Below are 20,924 nucleotides of genomic sequence, written 5' to 3'. Positions count from 1 at the left end.
CATAGCCGCCACCATCGCTCGTCACGGAGACCAAGACATGATTTTCACCAAGCTCCACACCACCTAAGCCGCACATCATCTTGCATTGACGTCAGCTAGCCCACCAAACATGACCACCATCGAAGTTGCCCATCGACGAAGAAGCGCCAAGGCCCGTCGCAGCCAACCGCACCTCGCGGAGACCACCGACGGCCGGAGACCAGATCCGCATCACGCACCGCCGGAGCGCACTTCCCCATCATCATGGGCCTCCGATCCACGCACCCCGAAGGGCATCCATGCGATGCCAGACCACGCAGACACACACTGGGCGTGCCCTTGCGGCAAAAGCCGCCACCCAAGCACCGTGCAGGTCGCTCAGGCCCCTCCACCATGAGCTCCGCCGCTTGCGGATCTCACCCCTCATCTCGCCGGGGACACTTCCCGCGCCCAGCACACCTCGCCAGCCGGCCGCCTAGCACGCGCCCAGGCCGTGCACGCCCGTGACCATAGGCCTGCCTAAGCCCAGATCTGTCCCAGACACCGCGACCACCACTCCACCGCCGGACCCCAGCAACCGCCCGCGGCGGAGATCGCCGCGCGAGCACAAGCTTCCCATGCCCCCTGCATTCCCGTCGCTCCCGCGCTCCTGCATCAGATCGGCGCGGCGCACCCTCGACAGATCTGGGCTACACCGACGCCGCCCCATCGCGCCCCTAACAACCGTCCCCAGCGCTCCGCGTGCCCGCGCCTCTGCGCCGCCTCGAGCACGCGCAGCCGCCCGTGCTCCCGCCGAGACCACCGGCCCGCGCCAGCCACCATCTAACGGGAGGAGGAAAAGGGGGCCCCGCCGCCGCCGAGCCGCACGGGCTTTGCCCAGCGATCGCTGCCGGCGGCGGTGAGGGGGGACGGGGATGTGGGTGGGCTGCTGACGGCGGCGGCTAGGTCGCTCCCGAGCCGCCCGTGGAGACGAGCGAGAGCGTTTTTTTTACTAAGCGTCTTATGATTAAGTCAAGCTAAAAAAACAAAGATGTTACTCACTTTCTTTACAAAATAGTTGGAAGATATTATTGACTACATTGTGGTAAAAAGAAATGTTCCATGGACCAATGATTTGTCTTAGTGTATACTATAGGAGTAGTATAGTATTTCGGGTAAAAGGTATATAGCTGAATTCATATTTTTGTTTTGATGGTGTACTATTTATAAATACATAATTCATATTTTGTTGATCAAACTAATGGTCTAAAAATGCACGTGGGTCTTGTATTCTGAGAGGGGTATACTCCCTCCATTCCGAAGTATTTGAAGCTGTAGACGCTTTCAAGTTTGATCAAGATTATAGAAAAAAAATGCTAATATCTATTAACACGAAATATATATAAGATGATGAATCTAGTGAAACTAATTTGGTGTTGTAGATGTTCATATTTTCCATAAAGTTGATCAAATTTAAGGAGACTGACTCAGGACAAAGCTGAAACTTTAAATATTTTGAAACAGAGAGTATATTTGCAGAGGCCCTCCATTTTTCAAATAGGCAAAAAAATATGCTACATAAAAGGCAGAGCATAATCCTTCAAGGGTTCCATCTTTTCATAGAATGAAAAGAGACAACCATCAGCCAACACCTCCAAGCACTCAAAGATTAAACAGGAGCATGCATATGCCGCGCAACAACCGGAACAAGCAGCATAACACATGAACCATCGCTACCAGCTTCAACTGAACAAAGATACCAGGTGCAAAAGAGTAGACGCATGAATTCGGCAAATGGTACTAGCTTAGCTTCCAACACTATATATACAATAGATTCGGATACATATAACATGCCAAGCAAAGAAGGCGAGGTGCATCATGAGCAACAGCGAGCGAGCCCGCATCCCAGCATGCCCTGAGGATGGGCATGTCTTGTGAATACGACGGGGTTCAACACTGTTCAACCATCCAACCCCTTGAAGCCTTGTTCGGTTGACAGGAAAATGAAAGGGATTTGGCAGGGATTGAGGAGATTAAATCCCTAACAAGTCAAATTCCTCTTCAGGCCTTGTTCGGTTAATCCCTATCAGGAGGGGATTAAAAAGGATTGAAGGGAATTTAGATGGAATTTGACTTATAGGGAATTTAATCCCTCTCAATCCCCTCCAAACCCTTCAAATATAAAGAAGCCGAACAAGGCCTCAATCCTTTCCAATCCCCTTGGAAGGAGGATTAACCGAACAAGGCCTAAACAGACGCGACACGGTTGACTTGGATCTTCCAGTGCGGGGATCCCTGCTACACTTTAGGCATTTGACTGAAGCAGCATGTCACCCAGCGCCGCGGCTGGCATGGCAAAAGATGATGCAAGGAGTCATCACTAATTCATGGGGTGAAGAACTTGACGGTGTGTGAAGGATGTAATTACCATGGTCGCCCGCCCACGGCTCCTCCGACCTTGACCTCACGAACCTCCGGCGAGTCCTTGGCCTCTGAACCTCCTCCTCTAGGCTATCCTCGTCCTCATCATCATCGTCGTCATCGTATGCAAGTTCTCTCCCCACAGATAACGAGGCCTCTGCCTTCTCAGGGCCCTTGATCGATGAGCCTCTTGGCTCGTCTCTTCTCAGCGGGCCACTGTTCATCATATGGAACAGAAAGAAGGTTGTCAACAGAGACCCGCTTCGGTCACTTGGCCCACCGTCTTCACGTTCGTGTGACACTGGGCGTATCACCAGCTTCAATGGCGTAATCTCCAAACACAACTGACCCAGGCGGGCATAGCCGACCTGATTGCGCTCATTATGTCACCATACTCCCGCTGGTTCTCCAGGCGGTGCCACGCGCGACGCCTTGACGGGTCCACGTCAGCAGGCCTTGTTGTGGGGTGCACCCGCCTGGCATGTCTACGGAGCGCACCATAGGCACCAGAAAATGCGCATGCATGCTTCCCGCGAGCAGCTTCTTGGCTTCTCGTCCAGGTACTGTCTGGCATCTTTGATGATCTCCCAGCCCTTCACAGCACCCCTACACAGTGGGCACATCAATTAATTGGTTTGAGTTGGATATCTCAGCTGACTCCACTTGCCCACTCACTTAACTTGTCCCATAAGAGCTTCCAATGTTACTGGACCTTGATTATAGTTAGTTCCTTCTTGCTGTCCAGATACGGTTGCAGAACTACGAATGACATGTTCATGACTGAGATTTTCACGGAATTCAAGTACATCTATCAATAGCCTGGGGCTCCCTCTACTGGGACTGAGACGTACGGGATCTCTGTGAAACACTTTGGTTACTTGTATCTCCAGGCAAGGAAGAGCTTGGGTGTGATGAACTGTCCATGCGGTTCGCTTTTATTTTCCTGAACCTGTACGTCTAGGCAATTTGAGTGTCTATAGCTTGTATGGCTGTATCACATATGTAGGATCTGCATCCTTTGTCATGAGAACTGCACAACACAAGTACAGCATTGTGAGGATGGTCCATGCAAATTGGACACCGAGCATCATCCCATTCCTTGTGCAGTGCAGCAATCTCGGCATCTGCACTTGGCATCCTGAATAACTTCTTCTCTGGATTTGGCATCTTGGACAAGCTGCTGTTCTGGGACCAATTAGAACAACATAACTAATCAATTAACATTGAAACACATACAGCAATGATTACAGCTTCACTGAGTAAAGATTATTCGAGATGTATGCACAATTATCAGAAAATGTTGAAATCAGAAAGGCAGGCAAAGAAAAAAAAAGAACTAATTATGTAACCAGCTTCAACGGTGAAGGTACAAATTAATTTGTATGTTTTGTGTTCATCCACACATACATAAACTAACAAATTTGTGTTCATCCACACATACACAAATTATCAGCAACGGATAATATTAGCTATATACAGCATGTCTACCTTAAAAAACCTAAATAACATCTTTCCTTTGCTGAAATAACGTAATAATATTCTTTAAGCAATGCTTCGGCACACCCCCTTCATAAAACGTAGAAGGACATAATGGTCATAAGGAAAGAAATGTATACCCACCTCTTGTATCGTATCGTAGGCGTACATACATGGTGGTCAGGATGGGTCGGCCCACCCTAGGATTTTGGACCAGCCTAACTGCGCTACAGTAAAAAAATCGACCCACGCAGCCACACCCTTCGTCGAGGTGGGTGACATGCACGAGCGCCGGTGTCAACGTGGGCGACGTGCCGTGGGAAGTGCGTGGGCATCGGGGCTCTTTCCCATGAACTCGCGTATGTTTGTTCATTAGCAGTTTTTCTGTTGCATGCAAATACTCTATCGTGTGCATGAACCCACGATTTCTGGTGTGCGGGGGCTTGCGTGATTAGCGGATCAAAGCGGACGTGGAGTTGATCGTCAAATGGTCAAGTGATTTTTGGATCAAACTCCGTTTCTCTGGTACTTCACATTTTCTGTTTTGACTGAACGAAAGGAAACGACATCGTGGGATTGTGCGTGAGTATAGGAAGCTGACGGCATTAAATCTAGCACCTTACAAAACAACACTTGCCTGGTTTGTTGGACGAGAAAATCACGTCTAACATTTCTCCCATGATCCGAAAATCACGGCCGAGAAGTTTATGCATGCGTACATGCTGTGCTGAAACGGTTGCGATGCATGGTCGAGAACTCGCGAACGACGGCAGTGCACGCACGACAGCGACGACCAGCGGCAGAAAGATACTATATATGTAGTACGGGGAGGAGAAGAAGGAAGGAGACATCAAGCTCGGGGACACGGTGGTTCATCCAAAAGGGCCGCCGGTGGCCGCGACGATGAGGAAGGATAACAACGATGACTGTATTTCTCGGTCCGCTCGATCGGCTCGGTGCGCAACAGGCGCGGCAGCCGGGCGCGGCGAGCGGGGCAGCGGCCATGCGCATGCATAAGCCAAGTTTTTTTTTGAACGCGTATACGTATTAGCTAGGACAGACGGAGGATTTTTTTAAATATACCGATCGTGCCCCTAATTATGAAGAGGTACCGGCTAATCTAGACCGTTTTTGTATTTAAGAGATTACCGAAGCAGAAGTGATATTCTTTACATTACTTGCAATAGTGAATGGAATGTTACATCGTTCACCAGCTGCGTAAAGAAACTGATTCAAATGATAACGGCCGAGACCCATGCTTACAGTTCACACGACAAAGTAAGCATTCTCAACACTCGTTCAAAAAAAAAAAGTAAGCATTCTCAACAAACATGTTTCCCTAATCACCCACACACCAATGCTAGCTTTCTCAACAGACCCATAGCATTCGTACTAAGACTAGGAGTATCTCCTATTCACATCAAGCACAGCCTGTATGATGTACCGCCACCTGCTTAAATTTTTTGACCCCGTGGACAGATCAAGGGGCTGAAGTACCGGTAAAATGATTCAAGGCATGCGATAAATACGTTGCATTATTGCAAGACATTAATGCAAAACTATCCCCAGTGCTATCCAATCACATTATGCAGCACGGCATGATCCTTTGCATCCACCGGGACAAGCTAGTTGAGACTTATCATGTATCCTCACTTCGAAATAGAAGTAATCATGATCGAAGCTGTGCTCATGGCATTACTGAATTCATTTGACACGCACAACAGCAGTATACAATTCATCCATTTTAAAGTTGTCACCTGAGCTCAACCTTTGAGGAACACCCAAACAGGCAATCCGTCCGGCTCAGCGAAGGTTTCGCGGAAAGCTCTCAACTCAGAGACTCCGGTGCCGATCCTGCATCTGCATCGTGCAATGAAAAAGGTTTGTCATCCATTGTTTACAGATGCTAAAAAAACTTAAATCTCGCAGCGCTTTCCCACTAATCGGCATCGCAGAAAGACACATTTTATTTATTCAAGTTAATGCCCTTGTAAAGTGTCAGATTTATGTTCTTCAACCTCCAGCAAATGACTGCGCAGCAGGTTGCTTCGTTTACCACTTTGAGCGAGCACATGGGAATGATCCGACAACAAGAACATCACCGATCTATATATCTTCATGAAACCCTAACACCTTAGGCCTCGTTTGATAGGAAGGGATTGAGGGGGTTTTGAGGGGATTATCCCCGCGTGGGCCGAAAACCTCCGAATTCCCTCTTAGCCCATTTGGTGGACAGGGTTTCGCCGGGCTAGCGATCCCCGATCCACGAAAAACACCCCAACCCACGCGGTTTAGAGCCCTCGAGGGGGTGCTCGTGGAATTGGGAGGAACGATTCCAACGTATCCTCGTCAACCCGCCGCCGTCGCCCGACTCCTCCTCAACCCTGCAGCCGTCTCCTCCTTAACACCTCGCGTCCCGACGCCGGCGAACTCCTTCGGCCAACAGGATCTCCGGTGGTAAGTCATCGCCGCCCCTCACCTCCCTCCCCCCCCCATTCCCTCCCTCTCCCGTGGTTAGTCTTCGCCATGGATGCACGCCCTCCGTCCACCTCGTCCTTTCCCTCGCACGGAATCCATGGTCACTGGCCTACCTCCACCGGCCACCACGGCAGCTGGCCCGCGCCCCCGACGGCCTGCGCCGCACCTTGAAGAGGGCACCAGATCTGAGGCACTGCCAAACGAGGCTTGATGATCTGGTGTGACCTTGAGCAGATGTGATTCAGAGAGGATGTTGTCGAAGGCCTCCAAAGCTGTCCAATATTCTACTTTGCTACCTAGCTAGTGTTGCGATACTATGTATACGTACCTCATGAGCATCTGTAGATATTCTGAATTTCTGATACATGTTTATACTTACGATTCTTTACTTTGATTAATGTATGGGCCTAAAATCTTATTGTTCTCTAGCTGAATTTTACACCTGAATCCCTTTGTATGAATCTCTGTGTACCAAATAGAAAGGATATGTGAAAGGTTTGGTGATTGAGAGGATTTGAGAGGATTGTGTGAGAGGAAGGGATTCACCCAATCCTCTTAAACACCCCCCTCCACAAACCTCCCCAATCTCTTCCTGCCAAACAAGGCCTAATGTAGTTCTCCCCTGGAATATTTCTCCCCCTCTGGGTAAGCTTATTTACCCCCCTTTGCATAAGCATAAGCTTTGATATTTCTTCCCCTTTGGCATTAATTTCCAAAAAGGGTTAGAGGGTAAGCGTTCCTTGAGTGTAAGGGATCCTTGATGTTTCTCCCTTTTTGAAAAAAAGTTAAGATTAAGACAAAGAACTCAAGTAGTATCAAAATTCGGAGGCTCCGAGGCAAATTGGATCGGTAGAACCGAAAGTGATCTTAGGCCTCTGGGATAAATCGGTACAGCCGAAGAAGTTTATGTTGCTGGTGCCGAAGAAGCTCTTGGTAGTATATCCGCTGAGTTGGTGAGACCGATTTTCCGAGTTCAAAGGGACCGAGTTGCAAATAGAAACTTAACTACTTGACAATATGGGGTTTCTTGTCAAACAAAATCCTTCTTGTCCATTTTGACTGTGAAGTCTTTCAGAAATTTTGGCCAAGGTTCTTAGAAAATATTCAAAAGATTTTCAAAGAAATTTTAAGAAGATTTGCAATGAATTATCACAACTAGATGAAGATTGAATGATTCCAAGAAAGCATGCAAATAAAATATGAACCATGCAAGAAATTTCATCTAGATGTTGGTCGGTGACTAGGTCACCTATATTAGAGTATATCGACTTTAGGAGCCAAGCAATAATGGTGGGTCATAGGTCATACTCATCATTAAGCTCAAAATGGGGTTACCATTTTTCGTTAAGAATTTTAATGTCTTCATATCACTCGAGTTGCTTTATCTCATGACTTGAAGTAAAACTTTATCAAGGATATGAGTACATACCTTTGAAAGACGTAGATGACGTATCATGTAGGTGAACTTGTTGTGGATGCTAAATGTCGATGAAGTTCATCTTGAATTGTGAGCTATCCTTGTGGTTTTGGTTCACTTTTCACCTACATGGGTTAGTCATGCAAGGAAGAAGATAATATATTTAAATGACAAGAGTGAGTTTTATTCAAAAAATAGTTGTCAAGGATATGATTTGAGTTAAATGACAAGAGTGAGTTTTATTCAACAAATAGTTGCCAAGATATAAGATAGTATCGTATCTATAGCATCATGGAATAGAAGTGAGCTCATGTCCCTGCATGCATCCCTAAATGGGTAAGTGCCTTCCTAAAAGGGTCGGCCGAGGCGCGCGGGAGGCCACGGCCTCGTTCTTTTTTCACCTTTTTCTTTTACTTTTTCTTATTTTCTGTTAGAATCGTTTGTGCTTCCATATATTCAGCATAAATATTTTACAAAAAAATAATTTACATAAAAATATTTCAAAATTAGTTAACCAAGCATTTTAAAGATTTTAAATGCGTACAAAGAAAATGTTTCTCATGTATAGCAAAAATATATACAAAAATATACAATGTGTGTGAAAAAGTTGTCATGTATTTAAAAAATATTAATCAAGCATTTAGAAAATGTTAAAAAAATTATTTATATATGTAAAAAAAAGCATTTTAAAAAATACTAAATGTGTATAAAAATTGTTAGCCAAGTATTCAGAAATATTTAATATGTATTTAAAAAATATTAATCAAGCATTTGCAAAATGTTGAATCTGTATAGAAAAATATTGAGCATGTATTTAAATATAAAAAATATATTTTATTGTACTAAAATAATTTGAAACTTGTTTAAATAATTAGTATAGTATTTATAAATATTAAATTTATATAAAAATATTGACTATATATTTTATAAAAGAGTTAATCTTGCGTTGAAAAAACAGTTAATCAAGCATTTTAAAAATGTTAAACGCTTGTGGAATAAATGTTAACCATGCATTAAATATATATTAATATAAATTTTAAAAATTATTAAATGTGGACATATTTTTTGACCATGTATGTATGTTTTTCAATCTTATATTTGAAATATATTAATCAAGCATATAATATTTTTTTTATAAGACGTGTATGAAAAATGTATTCGAAAACCAAGTAAGTAACAGAAAATAAGAAGAAAACCGATGAAACACAAGAAACAAAGAAAAAATATGAAGTAGGAAATTAGAAAAATAACGAAAACCTAGAAAACTGTGATAAACGAGCATAATTCGATGAGAAACGAAGAAACGAAATGAAAACCCAGTGAAAGGACACTCGGTATAAGCGAGATATAGCCTTTGCAGTAATTATGGACCAGGTTATTCGGCTTGCTATTTCTTTTTGTAAGAAACAACCAATAGGGCCCAATTCCACCTTCGTGGGCTATTGGCCGACTGGCCTTATTATTTATCTTTCAGTTACATCGTCACCTTTCCACCTTGGATTTTCTCAACAAAAAGAAAACTATCCTCCTCCGTTTTGAGCTTTTCTCCTTTAAAAAAAAAAGTCAAGCTTTTCAAAAAGCAGGAAGTTAGCGTTAGGACAACCCACCTGTAGGAATGAATCTTTTGTTCTTTCAGCTTGCGTAGGGATCTTTGTTGACCTTGGCAGAAAGAGACCGGCATCGGCATCAGCATGGCACACCCTGCCTCTAAACCGTGCACGACTCCGTCGATCTTTGGTGCACCAAGCAAGCCAGATAACATTAGGTGGCCACGTAATTGCGACCCCTCCCAGCAAACGGCGACATCAGGAATTTAAAGAAACGGCCACATCAGAGCCTTTAATCCTGACGAGTCGGCGGCTAACGTTACCTGCAACCCACGGCAACAGCAGACCAAGATCAGATCAGGACCTGCAAACAAAATCTGCAAGCGACCGACTTGCCCCACGTGAATCTCAAAGCATCCCGTGCACGTACGCCCTCGACTTGCGTCCCCGGGAAAACGACCTGCCCACGAGAGCTCCACGTCGCCGTCGGACCATGACCCACCGGACCTTTCTCCTAGCTGCCGCTGCGTCACAGCTTGTAGCCTTGGACGCGGACGAAACCGTCGCCCACACGGGTCGCCATCGTCGACGCTCACGTATGGCGAACATCAAAGCCGCCGCCGCCGCTTCACGTGTGTCCGGCGCACGGTGGAGGGACGGCGAGCCCGATCGCGCCACATTCGCAGAGGAAGACGACCGTGCGGCTGATCCAATCAGATCGAGATGATCTTTTTTTTAGGTGTCCCGTCCACAGGTGTGATAGATACATGCGTAAATCGGGGTCAGATTTGTTGCCAAAAGGAAAATCGGGGTGAACGGAGTACTAAAAGTTGTCTTGGCTTTCCCTTCCTCGAACTAGTAGTACGAGGGGATCCTCCGGGGGACTGGAGCTTTGCAGCGGTGCATCCACGGCTCTACAAAAACGTGCGCTGTTGCTTTAATTATGTTTGCCGCTCAATGATGTCTTGCACGTGTTTCGGCCATGGACCGTCTCAAGAAGCACATGGCACTCCCAATTTCAAGAAATTATATGCATTTACTTATTGCTAGTGATTTATATAGCCCGTTTAAAGGAGTGGGGCGTTTTGGAGCTCGGGCTCCACTCAGCCCTGTTTTTGAAAATATCAAAATTCATTAAAATTCATATTTTTATATTTAAAAAAAAATTGAACAAAATTATGGATATACATGAAGGCATAATACACATGTGTGCAAATTTTAAAAAATAAATACATTAAAATAAGATATGTGTGCAAAAAAAATCAATTTATGGCTTTTTAACGCATGATACTATTCATCCCAAAAGTTCATGAATTTCTTCTTTTTGCACAGATCGAATCTTAATGTATTTCATCTTGAATTTTTGCACACATATACATTTCATCCTTGTATATTTGCATTTTTTCAGATTTTTTTGAAACATCAATTTTCAATTTTGAATTTTTCGAAAACAAACGGCTCCATGGAGCCCGAGCTTCGATAGGCATTTCCGCGTTTAAAGCACCTATAGTCGGACCCTCAAACCCTCCTCCAACATTCGGACAGACCGTCCGATCACTGTTTGATCACAAAAAAAATCGATCCATACGGGCCTCTCAAACCGGCCTCAAACATCCAGGCTGACCGGCACCCCCATTTCCAGCTCAAATATGGGGCGGATATGTGGGAGCCCAGGCGTCCGGACGCCCGCCACGTCGACCTGATGGCTTGGCCCCACGCAGACTCGTCGGGAAACTCGACGGTTCAACCGACGCCTCGACCGTCGGCGCGGTGTGAACGTCGCGTGGCCCGCTCCGGGGTCGGCGCCCCCAGCCCTAGCACATCCGCCTCCTTCCTCTCTCCGTCGCCACCTGAGCACTTCCCTCTCCGAGCCCGTCAGCCATGCCACCACGCCGCCGACATTACACGATGCAGCACAGTCTCTTCCTCCTTCAGCAGATCCGAATCCAAAGGAGAAGCAGAGTTACCTGTGGAACCTTAGGTGGATTTCGAGGAGGGGGAGGAGCCCGAGGAGGAGCCACAGGAGCCGGAGGAGGAGGCACCGCCGCAGGAGCCGGAGAAGCAGCCATCGGTGGTGGTCGATCTGTGACCGGAGCAGCTGGCCATCCTCAACTCCATGTGCTCCGAGTTAGCTGCGGTGGCAAGGCGTCGGATGAAGGAAGTGTCGCGGTGCAGGAGGCGACGCAGGAGGTGGCGCAGGCGGCGGAACAGGAGGTTCAGGCTCCAGCACAGGTCATCTCCGACGAAGAAGAAGATTACATTAGTAGTGCGTAGGATATATTCTGGATGTTTTGTATGGATATGAGAGATAAAATACGAGAGAGTTTGATATGGAGAGGAAAATTGGACGCGTGACTGGTCAGTATCCATGGACGCGCCCGCACGCGTCCGCGGGGGTTCGACGACCCGAATTTGCAAGGTCAGACTGTAGATGCTCTTACCAGGACCGGGCCCACAGTGGTGCCATCTGTGCAGCCCGCACAGGGCCCATGATTCTAGAGGGCCCTAAAAAAATTAAATAGACCTAATATTAAAAAAAAAACTAAACACTGCTGTCTACTGGGTCGATGGGCAGTCCTTCGACTGGACTTGGGCCGAAGCAGCGATCGACGAGGGGCCAGGCGTCGACCGCTCGAGCGACGAGGGCGAGGCCATCCAGGGCGCTGCGCTGTCTACGGAATTTCGGATCTTACGACGGGAATCAGAGTCGATCATGGCTACACGAAACAGGGACGAAGCTGAACGTCGCCGCCTCCTCTCGTTGCTACAGGCCTCCTCTCGTTAACCTGAAGTTTGCTGGAGAATAGGTATAATACTTGATCTATTCATTTGTTGGAGCCCGGAGAAGGTCAACACCAAAACAGGAAGTCAGGAACCGTTCCTGCCGCTGCAGCCGAGGCGCCGACCCACGGTTAATTCAAAAATTGGATTCGTGCAATCTTGCCGCTCCAGCCTCCAGCAACAGGTGCTTAGTAGTTAGCAATTTCTTTTTTTACTAACTTCGGGTCTTACTTCTAATTTCTAATTATAACTATTAAAAGGGATCGTTACTTCATTAGAGGTTGATTTTTATCTTCTTGATTAAAGATTACAGTGTATCTATTTTATTGGACATGACCTAAAACTAGGTAAGTTAGATGGTTCATCCAATAACCAAGCATTAACATATAATCTTAAAATTGATATATGCTACCATATAATTTCAAGTTTATTTAATTCATCTTTCTTATCTTGTGTTTCAGTAATGCAGATTTGATTCTTCATGGAAAATCATGAGTCTCATGCGTACTACTATGACATAACAAAGACTCCATGATTTGATCACAATAACACTTAAGAGTGAAGTGTTAGAAAAGATTGATTATGAGAATATCATTGAAGATTTTATTTCAAAAAATACTAAAAGTACGAGGATGTTCAAATAAATAGCAACCGGGAGTTGGATATGTATGACTTTTTTATATGTCCAATTTTTATGTAAAACATTACATTACATAAATTATATTTTTTTTCTGCGATATATATATATATGCATTATAATTGCTCGTTAGTTTTTTCATAGATAAGGCCTTAATTTTTATTTTGGCACAGGGCCCCGGATTTTTCCGGCCCGGCCCTGGCTCTTACAAGGAAGAAGTGCCTATGTGGAGGAGAGATGTGTTAAAAAGTAATGGGAATGAGCTCTTTATGCAAGAGCCTAACTATATACATATTCCTAAATAAATGCAATAAATGTAAAGATAGAGATAGAAAGAAAATGAAAAAACACTATTATACATAGAAAAAAAGAAACATTTATTTAAGCCGGCTGATTTCTGTCTCGCACAAACTGCCTCCTACACTAGCCACACATCCTCGTGGAGCCCAAACACCGCCCATGCTATGATTCCTTATCCTTTCCCTTGAGGTAGATCCTTTTTCTTTCCCTGCCACTCTCTGTCATGACCACACTTGTTTCTCTCTTCTGTGTGCTCCGTCCTCATTGTGTGCATCGCGTGCATCGGCCATCGCCTCATGCATGCCGCATCGCAGCATCTCGCTACCACCGCGTGCACCGGCCATCGCGTCGCGCCTATTGTGTCACAACATCTCGTCGCTGGTGTGTTGCATCCTGTCGCAACATGCTGTCATCGGCTCATCGGCGTGGGCTTCGTTACATCATCGTTGCGATCATGCTGCTGCATGTTCAACACTGTCACAACCCCCTATCGTCAGCGTGTTGCATCCCCTCCTCTGTTTTTTATCCCCTACCTTTATCCCACTCATCGATCTCCTGCACAATACTCACTGATTTCTGCACTCCAGCAGCTCGTATACCACAACCATGCAACAAACCGGGTCGCTTGCCTACAAGGTACTATTGAAGTGAAGCTGCTGGCGCGTCGTGGGTGTTGCGCTGGAGCACCGCCGTGTCGGTGTTGGCACTGCAGTGAAGTTTCGCCGACGGCCATCGGGTGCTACGATGGAGGTGCGATGACAACTGGTGCTGCGATGGACCATTGCCCCGCGGCGGTGGCACTGCAGTGAAGCATGAAGCGGCTGCCGAGGTACTGTGATGGAGCACCATCAATTTGGCATCGGCGCTAAAGTGAAACATCTTGGCGTTGCAGTGAAGCATGCAGCGGTCATCGAGGTTCTGCGATGGAACACCACCACGCCTGCGTTTGCGCTGAAGTGAAACATCACTGACGGCCGTCGGGTCTTGCGATGAAGCACCACCGCGCGCGGCGGTATCGGCGATGCAGTGATGCGGCACTAGTGGCTGACAGTGGGGCATCGTTGTGCTATCGGCGAGGAGGTGCAGCTTCTGTTGTGAGCGAGGCGGTGCTGCTACCTACGGCGATGTGCTTCGGTTGCTCTTGTTGCGGGAGCGATAAGAGGAGGGGACCACCCGTGTGACGATGTTGACCGAATCCAAAGAATGGCATGCGACGGATACAAAGACTGCAAGATGAAGGATCTGACGACCGCAACCTAACTAATATCTTAAGGAAATCAATCGGCTAATTTATAGGAGCCACCGAAAAATATGACTAGAAGCTATGTTCATATGAGAGCGTAACAATATAATTATTTATGACATACACTAATATTCTGTTAGTTACATCTATGATTAAAATTTGGCATAAAATACGAAGAGGACAAATAAATCAGGACAGAGATAGGACTAGTAATTAGCAAAAATAAAAAAACACATATTGTTAGCGTGTTTTTTTTTTTGCAGCATTACTGTTTTTTATGCTGATTGTACATGTCATTCCTTGTAGGTTACTAGTGATTGGAATGTCACCCGGTGGCGCCGCTTGAGAGGAACATGTAGTACATTTCATTTTAGTAAAATATATAGAGCCTTCGCTCCTGTCTAAAAAAAGAATCTAAAAAAATCCTCAGCTTCAGCTGAAAAGGAAAAAGAAAAATTACCACGACAGCCTACCAAGGAGCGCCCTTTGCATAATCCTTCATTAAAAAAATAGCAGAGGTCCTCACTTCCATAAAAAAAATACATTTACAAAATAATCCTTACCTTCAGCTATAAAAAGTTCTAAAAGATTTATCGCAGCGGTCAATCAGTTTGCGTCACATGGCATAGCCGATTGACCATAAATCAGTTTGCGTCACATGGCATAGCCGATTGACCATACTCCACGTGATGTTTAATGAGTTTAATTAATGCCTGAAACACGCAAAAATGCAGTTTGTGACGTGTATAAACCAAATGCATCTTGCCCTTTCTTTTTGCGTCTTCTTCCTCTTTGTAGTCAAGGAACCGAACGAAACGTGTTGATGATCGGGTGATTCCCATGTAAGGTGTGGACAACACTCTCGTGATATGGTCGTCATGTCAATGATTGTCTCGCCTTTCTTTCGCTGAATATTTACTCCCCGGAAGGAAAATATAATACAATTACCATCACATCGCAAGCTCTTCTAAAGGACATCACAAGTTATCAGCATTGCAATCATGGAGCATCCACGACGAAACAAAACAAGATTTCGTGCAAAGACAGAAAGGTGACAGCGTGGAAGGACCACCAATGTCCACCGCAGAGAGGATGTTGCCGCATGCTTGCTTCATATGCTGCAACTGCTGGTCCACGTCAATCAGGCAAACTCTCTTTGAAAAGAGATATATTACCTCTGTTTTATAATATACCCCCTCCGTTTATAAATATAAGTTTTTTAAAAGATTTCAGTAGGAGTCTCCATACGAAGTAAAATGAGTAAATCTACAATCTAAAATATGTGTATATACATTTGTATGTAGTCCACTAGTGGTACCTCTAAAAAGACTTATATTTAGGAACGAAGGGAGTAGTAAGCTTGCGCTTTTTCAAGATTTATGTTTGATCAAAAATTTAATTAACATAGACGAATGCAGGGGGAGCAAAAATTATATCATTGCAAATTTCTTTTGAATACAAATTTAATGGTATAATTATTGCTTCCGCCACAGTCGCTCATGTTAATTAAACGTATGATCAAACTTAAGTAACAAGAAGCGCAGACGCACTACATTATGAAATTGAAAGAGTATAAGATATATGAGAACATCTATAGCCACGGTTTACAAAGTTGAGCCATTAAACACGCATGGATACATTTAGTCGCATTCGTGGGTATTGACCTTACAACTTTCAAATTTGCTCATTCACACTTGAGTCTCTCGTATTTAAACCCCTAACTCCATACAAAGCACGTAAAAAATTAATCTACGTACTATGTACTACCCTGATTTTTGTTGTCGGAGATGTCTGGTTGCTTGGGAGGGCTCCGGCTTTTCGTCTTCCTCGTGGAGCTCATCCTGGTCCGCGAGAATCTACGCCTTCGCCGTAGACTACGTCGTCTTCATCTCTTACCGGTGACGATGTTTGACCTCCGCAGACGTTCCAACGGATGATGTATAACATAATTTAGTATTGTTTAAAATTTCCTCTTTATTAATGGTCCACACTGCTTGCTGATCATTTATTGCCATGTCCATTTTGTCGCTAGTGATTGAACGTGCAAAAAAGCGCAATAAATATGCCTCCATAACATAGAGGGTGCTTGGATACGTTTTAGTCCCATGACTAAAAGTAATGAGACTAAAACTTACTAGTCTCACCCATGCTTGGATTCAAATACTAAAGAGACTAAAATCAAGTTAATGAGCATGTATTATCCTCCAAACCCTTCAATCCAGAACTTGCCTGAGGAGTTAAATGAGGAGAGAGAGGACTAATGCACATTTTAGTAGGGGTACCCCTGACTAAAAGATTTTAGCCTCAAGACTAGTTTTAGCCTCTCTTTAGTCAGGGGTGCTTGAAACTTTAGCCTCTTAAAAAGACTAGTTTTAGTCAGACTAGTTTTAGTCTCTTGGATCCAAACACCCTCATGACGTCATAAACATTTTGATTTCTAAAAGGCCTTCATAGATACCTCGGTAAATCTGGACATGAAATTTTCAAAAACGAAAACCCGCAAAAACGCCTTCCAACCCAAAACAAAACGCCCGAAATAATACGACAGCAACGCGCCCGCGTCACACCCACGCGTGCACGCCCCCACTGCCTCGCGGGCCCCACCCACGCCCTTCCACGCAGTTGCGGCACGGCGACCCCGCACGAGCGAAAAGGCCACAGCAACGGTCACAGATTGGGCTCCGTCTCCCTCTCTCTCTCTCTCTCTCTCTCGCCGTCTCTCTCTCGCCAGTCGCCAACGCCAGCCAAATCTTCGCTTCCCAAAGCTCACCCCCTCCCCCATACCGCCACCCAACTCCCCTCCCCGCTTCGCCATCAAGCCTGCTCCACGCGGCCAGCGACCGCGATTGAGCCCCGTCGCCGGGCCACCGAGCGCGCGACGACATGGGCGCCGCCGACAACAACGCCGTACGTTTCTTCCTTCACCCCCCCGGAAAGATCGCGCCTTGTTTAATTTCGCCGCCGGTTGTTTCTGAGTTTGCTTCCTTCTGTGTTCTTTCTGGTGGCGTGTGCGTGCAGGCGCCGCGGCAGGGGCAGCAGCCGGAGGGGGGCAGAGGGCGGGCGCCGGCGCCGGAGCAGAGGGAGGTGAAGGTGATGGTCGTGGACGAGCCGGCGGCGGCGGTGTCGAGGCTGCAGGCGCAGCGGCCCGTGGCGCCGCTGCAGGTGACCACGCAGGCGCCGCCGCCGCCCATGTCGGTGGCCTCCGGCGGCGCGGACCTGCCGCCGCCCGCGGCGACCTACCAGCCGGTCATGCAGCAGACCCCACCGCAGGTACGACCCGTCCCCCAAATCCCAATTAGGAAAATGCCCAATTGACTGCCTGCCCCGCCCATCAAATTTCCAAATCGATTTCTTTGTTAGATTATCGTCTCCTCGTCTACAATAGTTACTGGAGTAGATAGACTCGAGTCTTTTTAGGACATGTGCGCTTGTGTGGAGTGCGATCGACAGCAGTCCGGTTGGTACGCGACTACTCCCACAATAATTTCTCATTGCCGCTATTGGGGCTGGCATTGCAATGTGCACAGCCCCGTACCCCTCACCCAATTGACATTTCCACATAACAAATTGGGTTGAATTATGCATCGACGCCATCCTTCTTTTTTTCCAAACAAAACAAAGTCTTGGTGGTGGCTGCACTCCTATAATACACTGTTTTGATACCGACAGTTGCATTTGATTTCTCTTTAGAACAGGCAGAACATTGTTTTAAAAAAAAAAATCTGAAAGGCAAGTTGATGACATGCTCTAGGTTGAGATATTTGCATTGGTGTATTATACATTACTGCAGCACACAGCAACAGCCAAATAATTCATCACCAACAGATGCACTTCTTTGCAAGCTCAAATGCCCGTCCTCCTACCTACAGTGGGTACAAGAGGATGAATAATGGAGAGGCGGTTGTAGTGTTTGAGACGATTTGTTAATCAAAGCAGTACTGCCTAACGTATCACTTTAGTTAATCTACTCACGGGTAACTTAAGCGGTAATGCCTCTTAAAATATCCACCTAGAATGTACCACGAATCGAATCGAATCGAATCGAATCTTGGTGGTAGTAGTAGTATGATCTTAGATTAGTAAAATATCGAATTCCATAGGCGCCCAACCTCCTACCCGTTAGCTAAGCTTAAAGTTGTACTCGCTGTTAATGACTTTACTAACCCAACTGGTCTCGAGTTAACTGGTTGTTTAATCTGTTGCAGCCACTGGCGTCGTTGAACTCGCGCGTGTACACCAACCAGATCACGCTGTGCCTCTTCCTGCTGCAGCTGGCGGCGGTGGGGCTCGCCGTGGGCTTCTTCGTGTACCGCGCCGTCAAGGACATCGTGCAGGACCCGCGGTCCCGCAATGCGCGGCGTGAGGAGAGCCTCCTCCGCCGGTGGCTGCCCCCCGTGGAGGGCGCGGTGGCGCTCAGCATCGTGCTGGCGTTTGCGTGGCAGAAGGCGGTGCGTGCGTGGCCGCGTGCCATGGTGCGCGTCATCCTCTGGTCGGCCTTCGGGGTGATGCTGGCCGTCGGCTCCCTGCTCATGTGCTTCTCCATGCCGGCCACCGTGGGGCTCGGCGTGGCCATGGTCGTGTTCTCCATCGGCACCGGGCTGTACGCGTGCTGGGTGACCCGACGCGTCAGGTTCACGGCGCGCGTGTTCGAGAAGGCGGTGCAGCCCGTGGACAAGTTCCGGGGGCTCAACGGGCCGGCATACCTCATGGTGGCCGCCGGGTTCGTGTGGATCTCCGTTTGGTGCGTGGCGGTCATCGGCGCCGTCAACTTCCGGTTCCCCGGCCTGACCATCCTGGCGCTGGTGGTGAGCCTGGCATGGACTGCTGAGGTGATGCGCAACGTGGCGAACCTAACAGCCAGCCGGGTGATCGCGCTCTACTACCTCCGTGGCATGCAGTCCAGCGTGCAGTTCAGCTTCCAGCGCGCGCTGACGTACAACCTTGGCAGCGCCTGCCTGGGCTCGCTCTTCGTGCCCACCATTGAGGCGCTCCGCATCCTCGCCCGCGGGCTGAACCTGCTCGAGGGCGAGGACGAGTTCATGTTCTCCTGCGCGCACTGCTGCCTCAACGTCATGAACGCCGTCTTCGAGTTCGGCAACAGCTGGGCATTCGTACATGTAAGGGAGCGGTCTTCATCCTCTGTGCTGACAAGCTTAGTTGTGAGATTAACGGTGAACCTCATGGTGCAGATCGCGGCGTACGGGAGGGGGTTCGTGCAGGCGTCACGGAGCACGTGGAACCAGTTCGAGGGGCAGCCGGGGATGCCGGCGCTGGCGGACGCGGACATCACGAGCTCGGTGTGCTTCCTGACGGGGGTGACCAGCGGCGCGCTGTGCGTGGCGCTGGCCGGGTCGTGGACCTTCATGACGCACAAGCAGTACACGGCCACCGTGTCGCTCATGGCGTTTTACGTGGGCTACCTGATGACCCGGATCGGCATGGCGCTGCCGCAGGCGTGCGTGGGCTGCTACTACGTGTGCTACGCCGAGAACCCCCGGTCCCGGCTCTTCGAGGACAGCCCCATACGGGACCGGCTGGAGAAGATGAAGGAGGACGGGGAGGATGCGGTTGGGGTCGCGCCCACCCCGCGGTTCCCGCACCAGCACGTCGGCGCCGCCTGACCCCGGCCGCCGCCCCGTGCACTAGGTAAGAACATCTCGACCCAACCGGATCGTGCGATGTCATTCCATAGCTGCTGGTGCTGGCCGAGTTGACCGGCGGCGGCGGGCTTGGGTCGCGTCGCGTGAAGGGAAGGTAACCGGAGAAGGATGATCGGAGAAGGGATCTCATGACCCATGCAGCGGATCGTAGTACTCACGCTGTCGAGGTTTGTTGACTCAGGAGGAGCACGGGCTGACGTTCTCCTCTGGTGTGTGATAGACAAATAGTAGGAGCGACTATTTTTGGCGTTTCTGTAAATCCCTCCATTTTTTTGGCATGTTTTTCACCTGTTGTTGGTGGTAGCAGAAGCCTGGGCATTTTCATCCTTCAGGTGTATTTATTCGTCTAGCAAAATTTGTCACCGTGATTACAGGGATGACATGTGAATAGTTTCTTGTAAGATCATCATCTTTCTAGTGTCTTCATCAGATGGCAAGTGGTAGTGTTGGCTGATCTTTGTTGTGGTGCGTAGATCATCTGAAATTCTATACAGAACTTGATGAGAAACTGGGCCGTATAGTTGACGGGCGTAGACAGTAGAGTGTCTGACATTCTGAAGAGAACATGGTACGTAGTGGAGTGCCACTTGTCTTCTGACTGGTGAGTGGCATTAACGATTCTGCGCAGCTTGGTTCACGCAATAATGATGCGTGGAGTGGAACACAGCGGTAGGTGAATGGTACGTGCTCCAATTGTCACGCCCGAAGAAGATTTGGTTATGTTTGCTTTTGCTGTACCAAAACTCACTTGAACAATTTTGTTGAGACTAACCGCCAAACGCCCGGAAAAGTAGGATCGCAAGGCGATCAGGGAGGCGACGAGGGTTCCCTTGTGCGCCGCCGGGGACGCCTCCGGTTCCCTCTCTCTTCGTCGGCCGCTTTGGCGGTGGAAGGGAGGGGGAACCTCGGGTCTGTTCGCTAGGTGGGTGTGTGGTAGGGTTAGGGTGGAGGGAGACGCCATCGAAGCCGTTGCGGTGGTGTCGCGCCGGAATAAGTTTCTTCGGGC

General features: G+C 47.6%; 1 protein-coding gene and 1 pseudogene across 1 annotated transcript; one reads left to right on the top strand and one right to left on the bottom strand.

The window, feature by feature from the left end:
* Nucleotides 1-2,263: 2,263 nt before the first annotated feature.
* Nucleotides 2,264-3,555, bottom strand: LOC123425456 (annotated as a pseudogene).
* Nucleotides 3,556-17,141: 13,586 nt separating this feature from the next.
* Nucleotides 17,142-20,372, top strand: LOC123425455 (CTL-like protein DDB_G0274487). The gene is made up of 3 exons (XM_045109159.1): nucleotides 17,142-17,528; nucleotides 18,464-19,375; nucleotides 19,448-20,372. Exons 1-3 carry the CDS (start codon nucleotides 17,142-17,144, stop codon nucleotides 19,877-19,879), a joined length of 1,731 nt encoding a protein of 576 aa, XP_044965094.1. The 3' UTR covers nucleotides 19,880-20,372.
* The last annotated feature ends 552 nt before the right edge of the window (nucleotides 20,373-20,924 follow it).

This window comes from Hordeum vulgare, chromosome 2H (assembly GCF_904849725.1).
Source record: "Hordeum vulgare subsp. vulgare chromosome 2H, MorexV3_pseudomolecules_assembly, whole genome shotgun sequence".
NCBI lineage: Eukaryota > Viridiplantae > Streptophyta > Magnoliopsida > Poales > Poaceae > Hordeum > Hordeum vulgare.
Note: the sequence above shows the minus strand (reverse complement) of the source record. Positions and strands in the feature narration are given on the sequence as shown.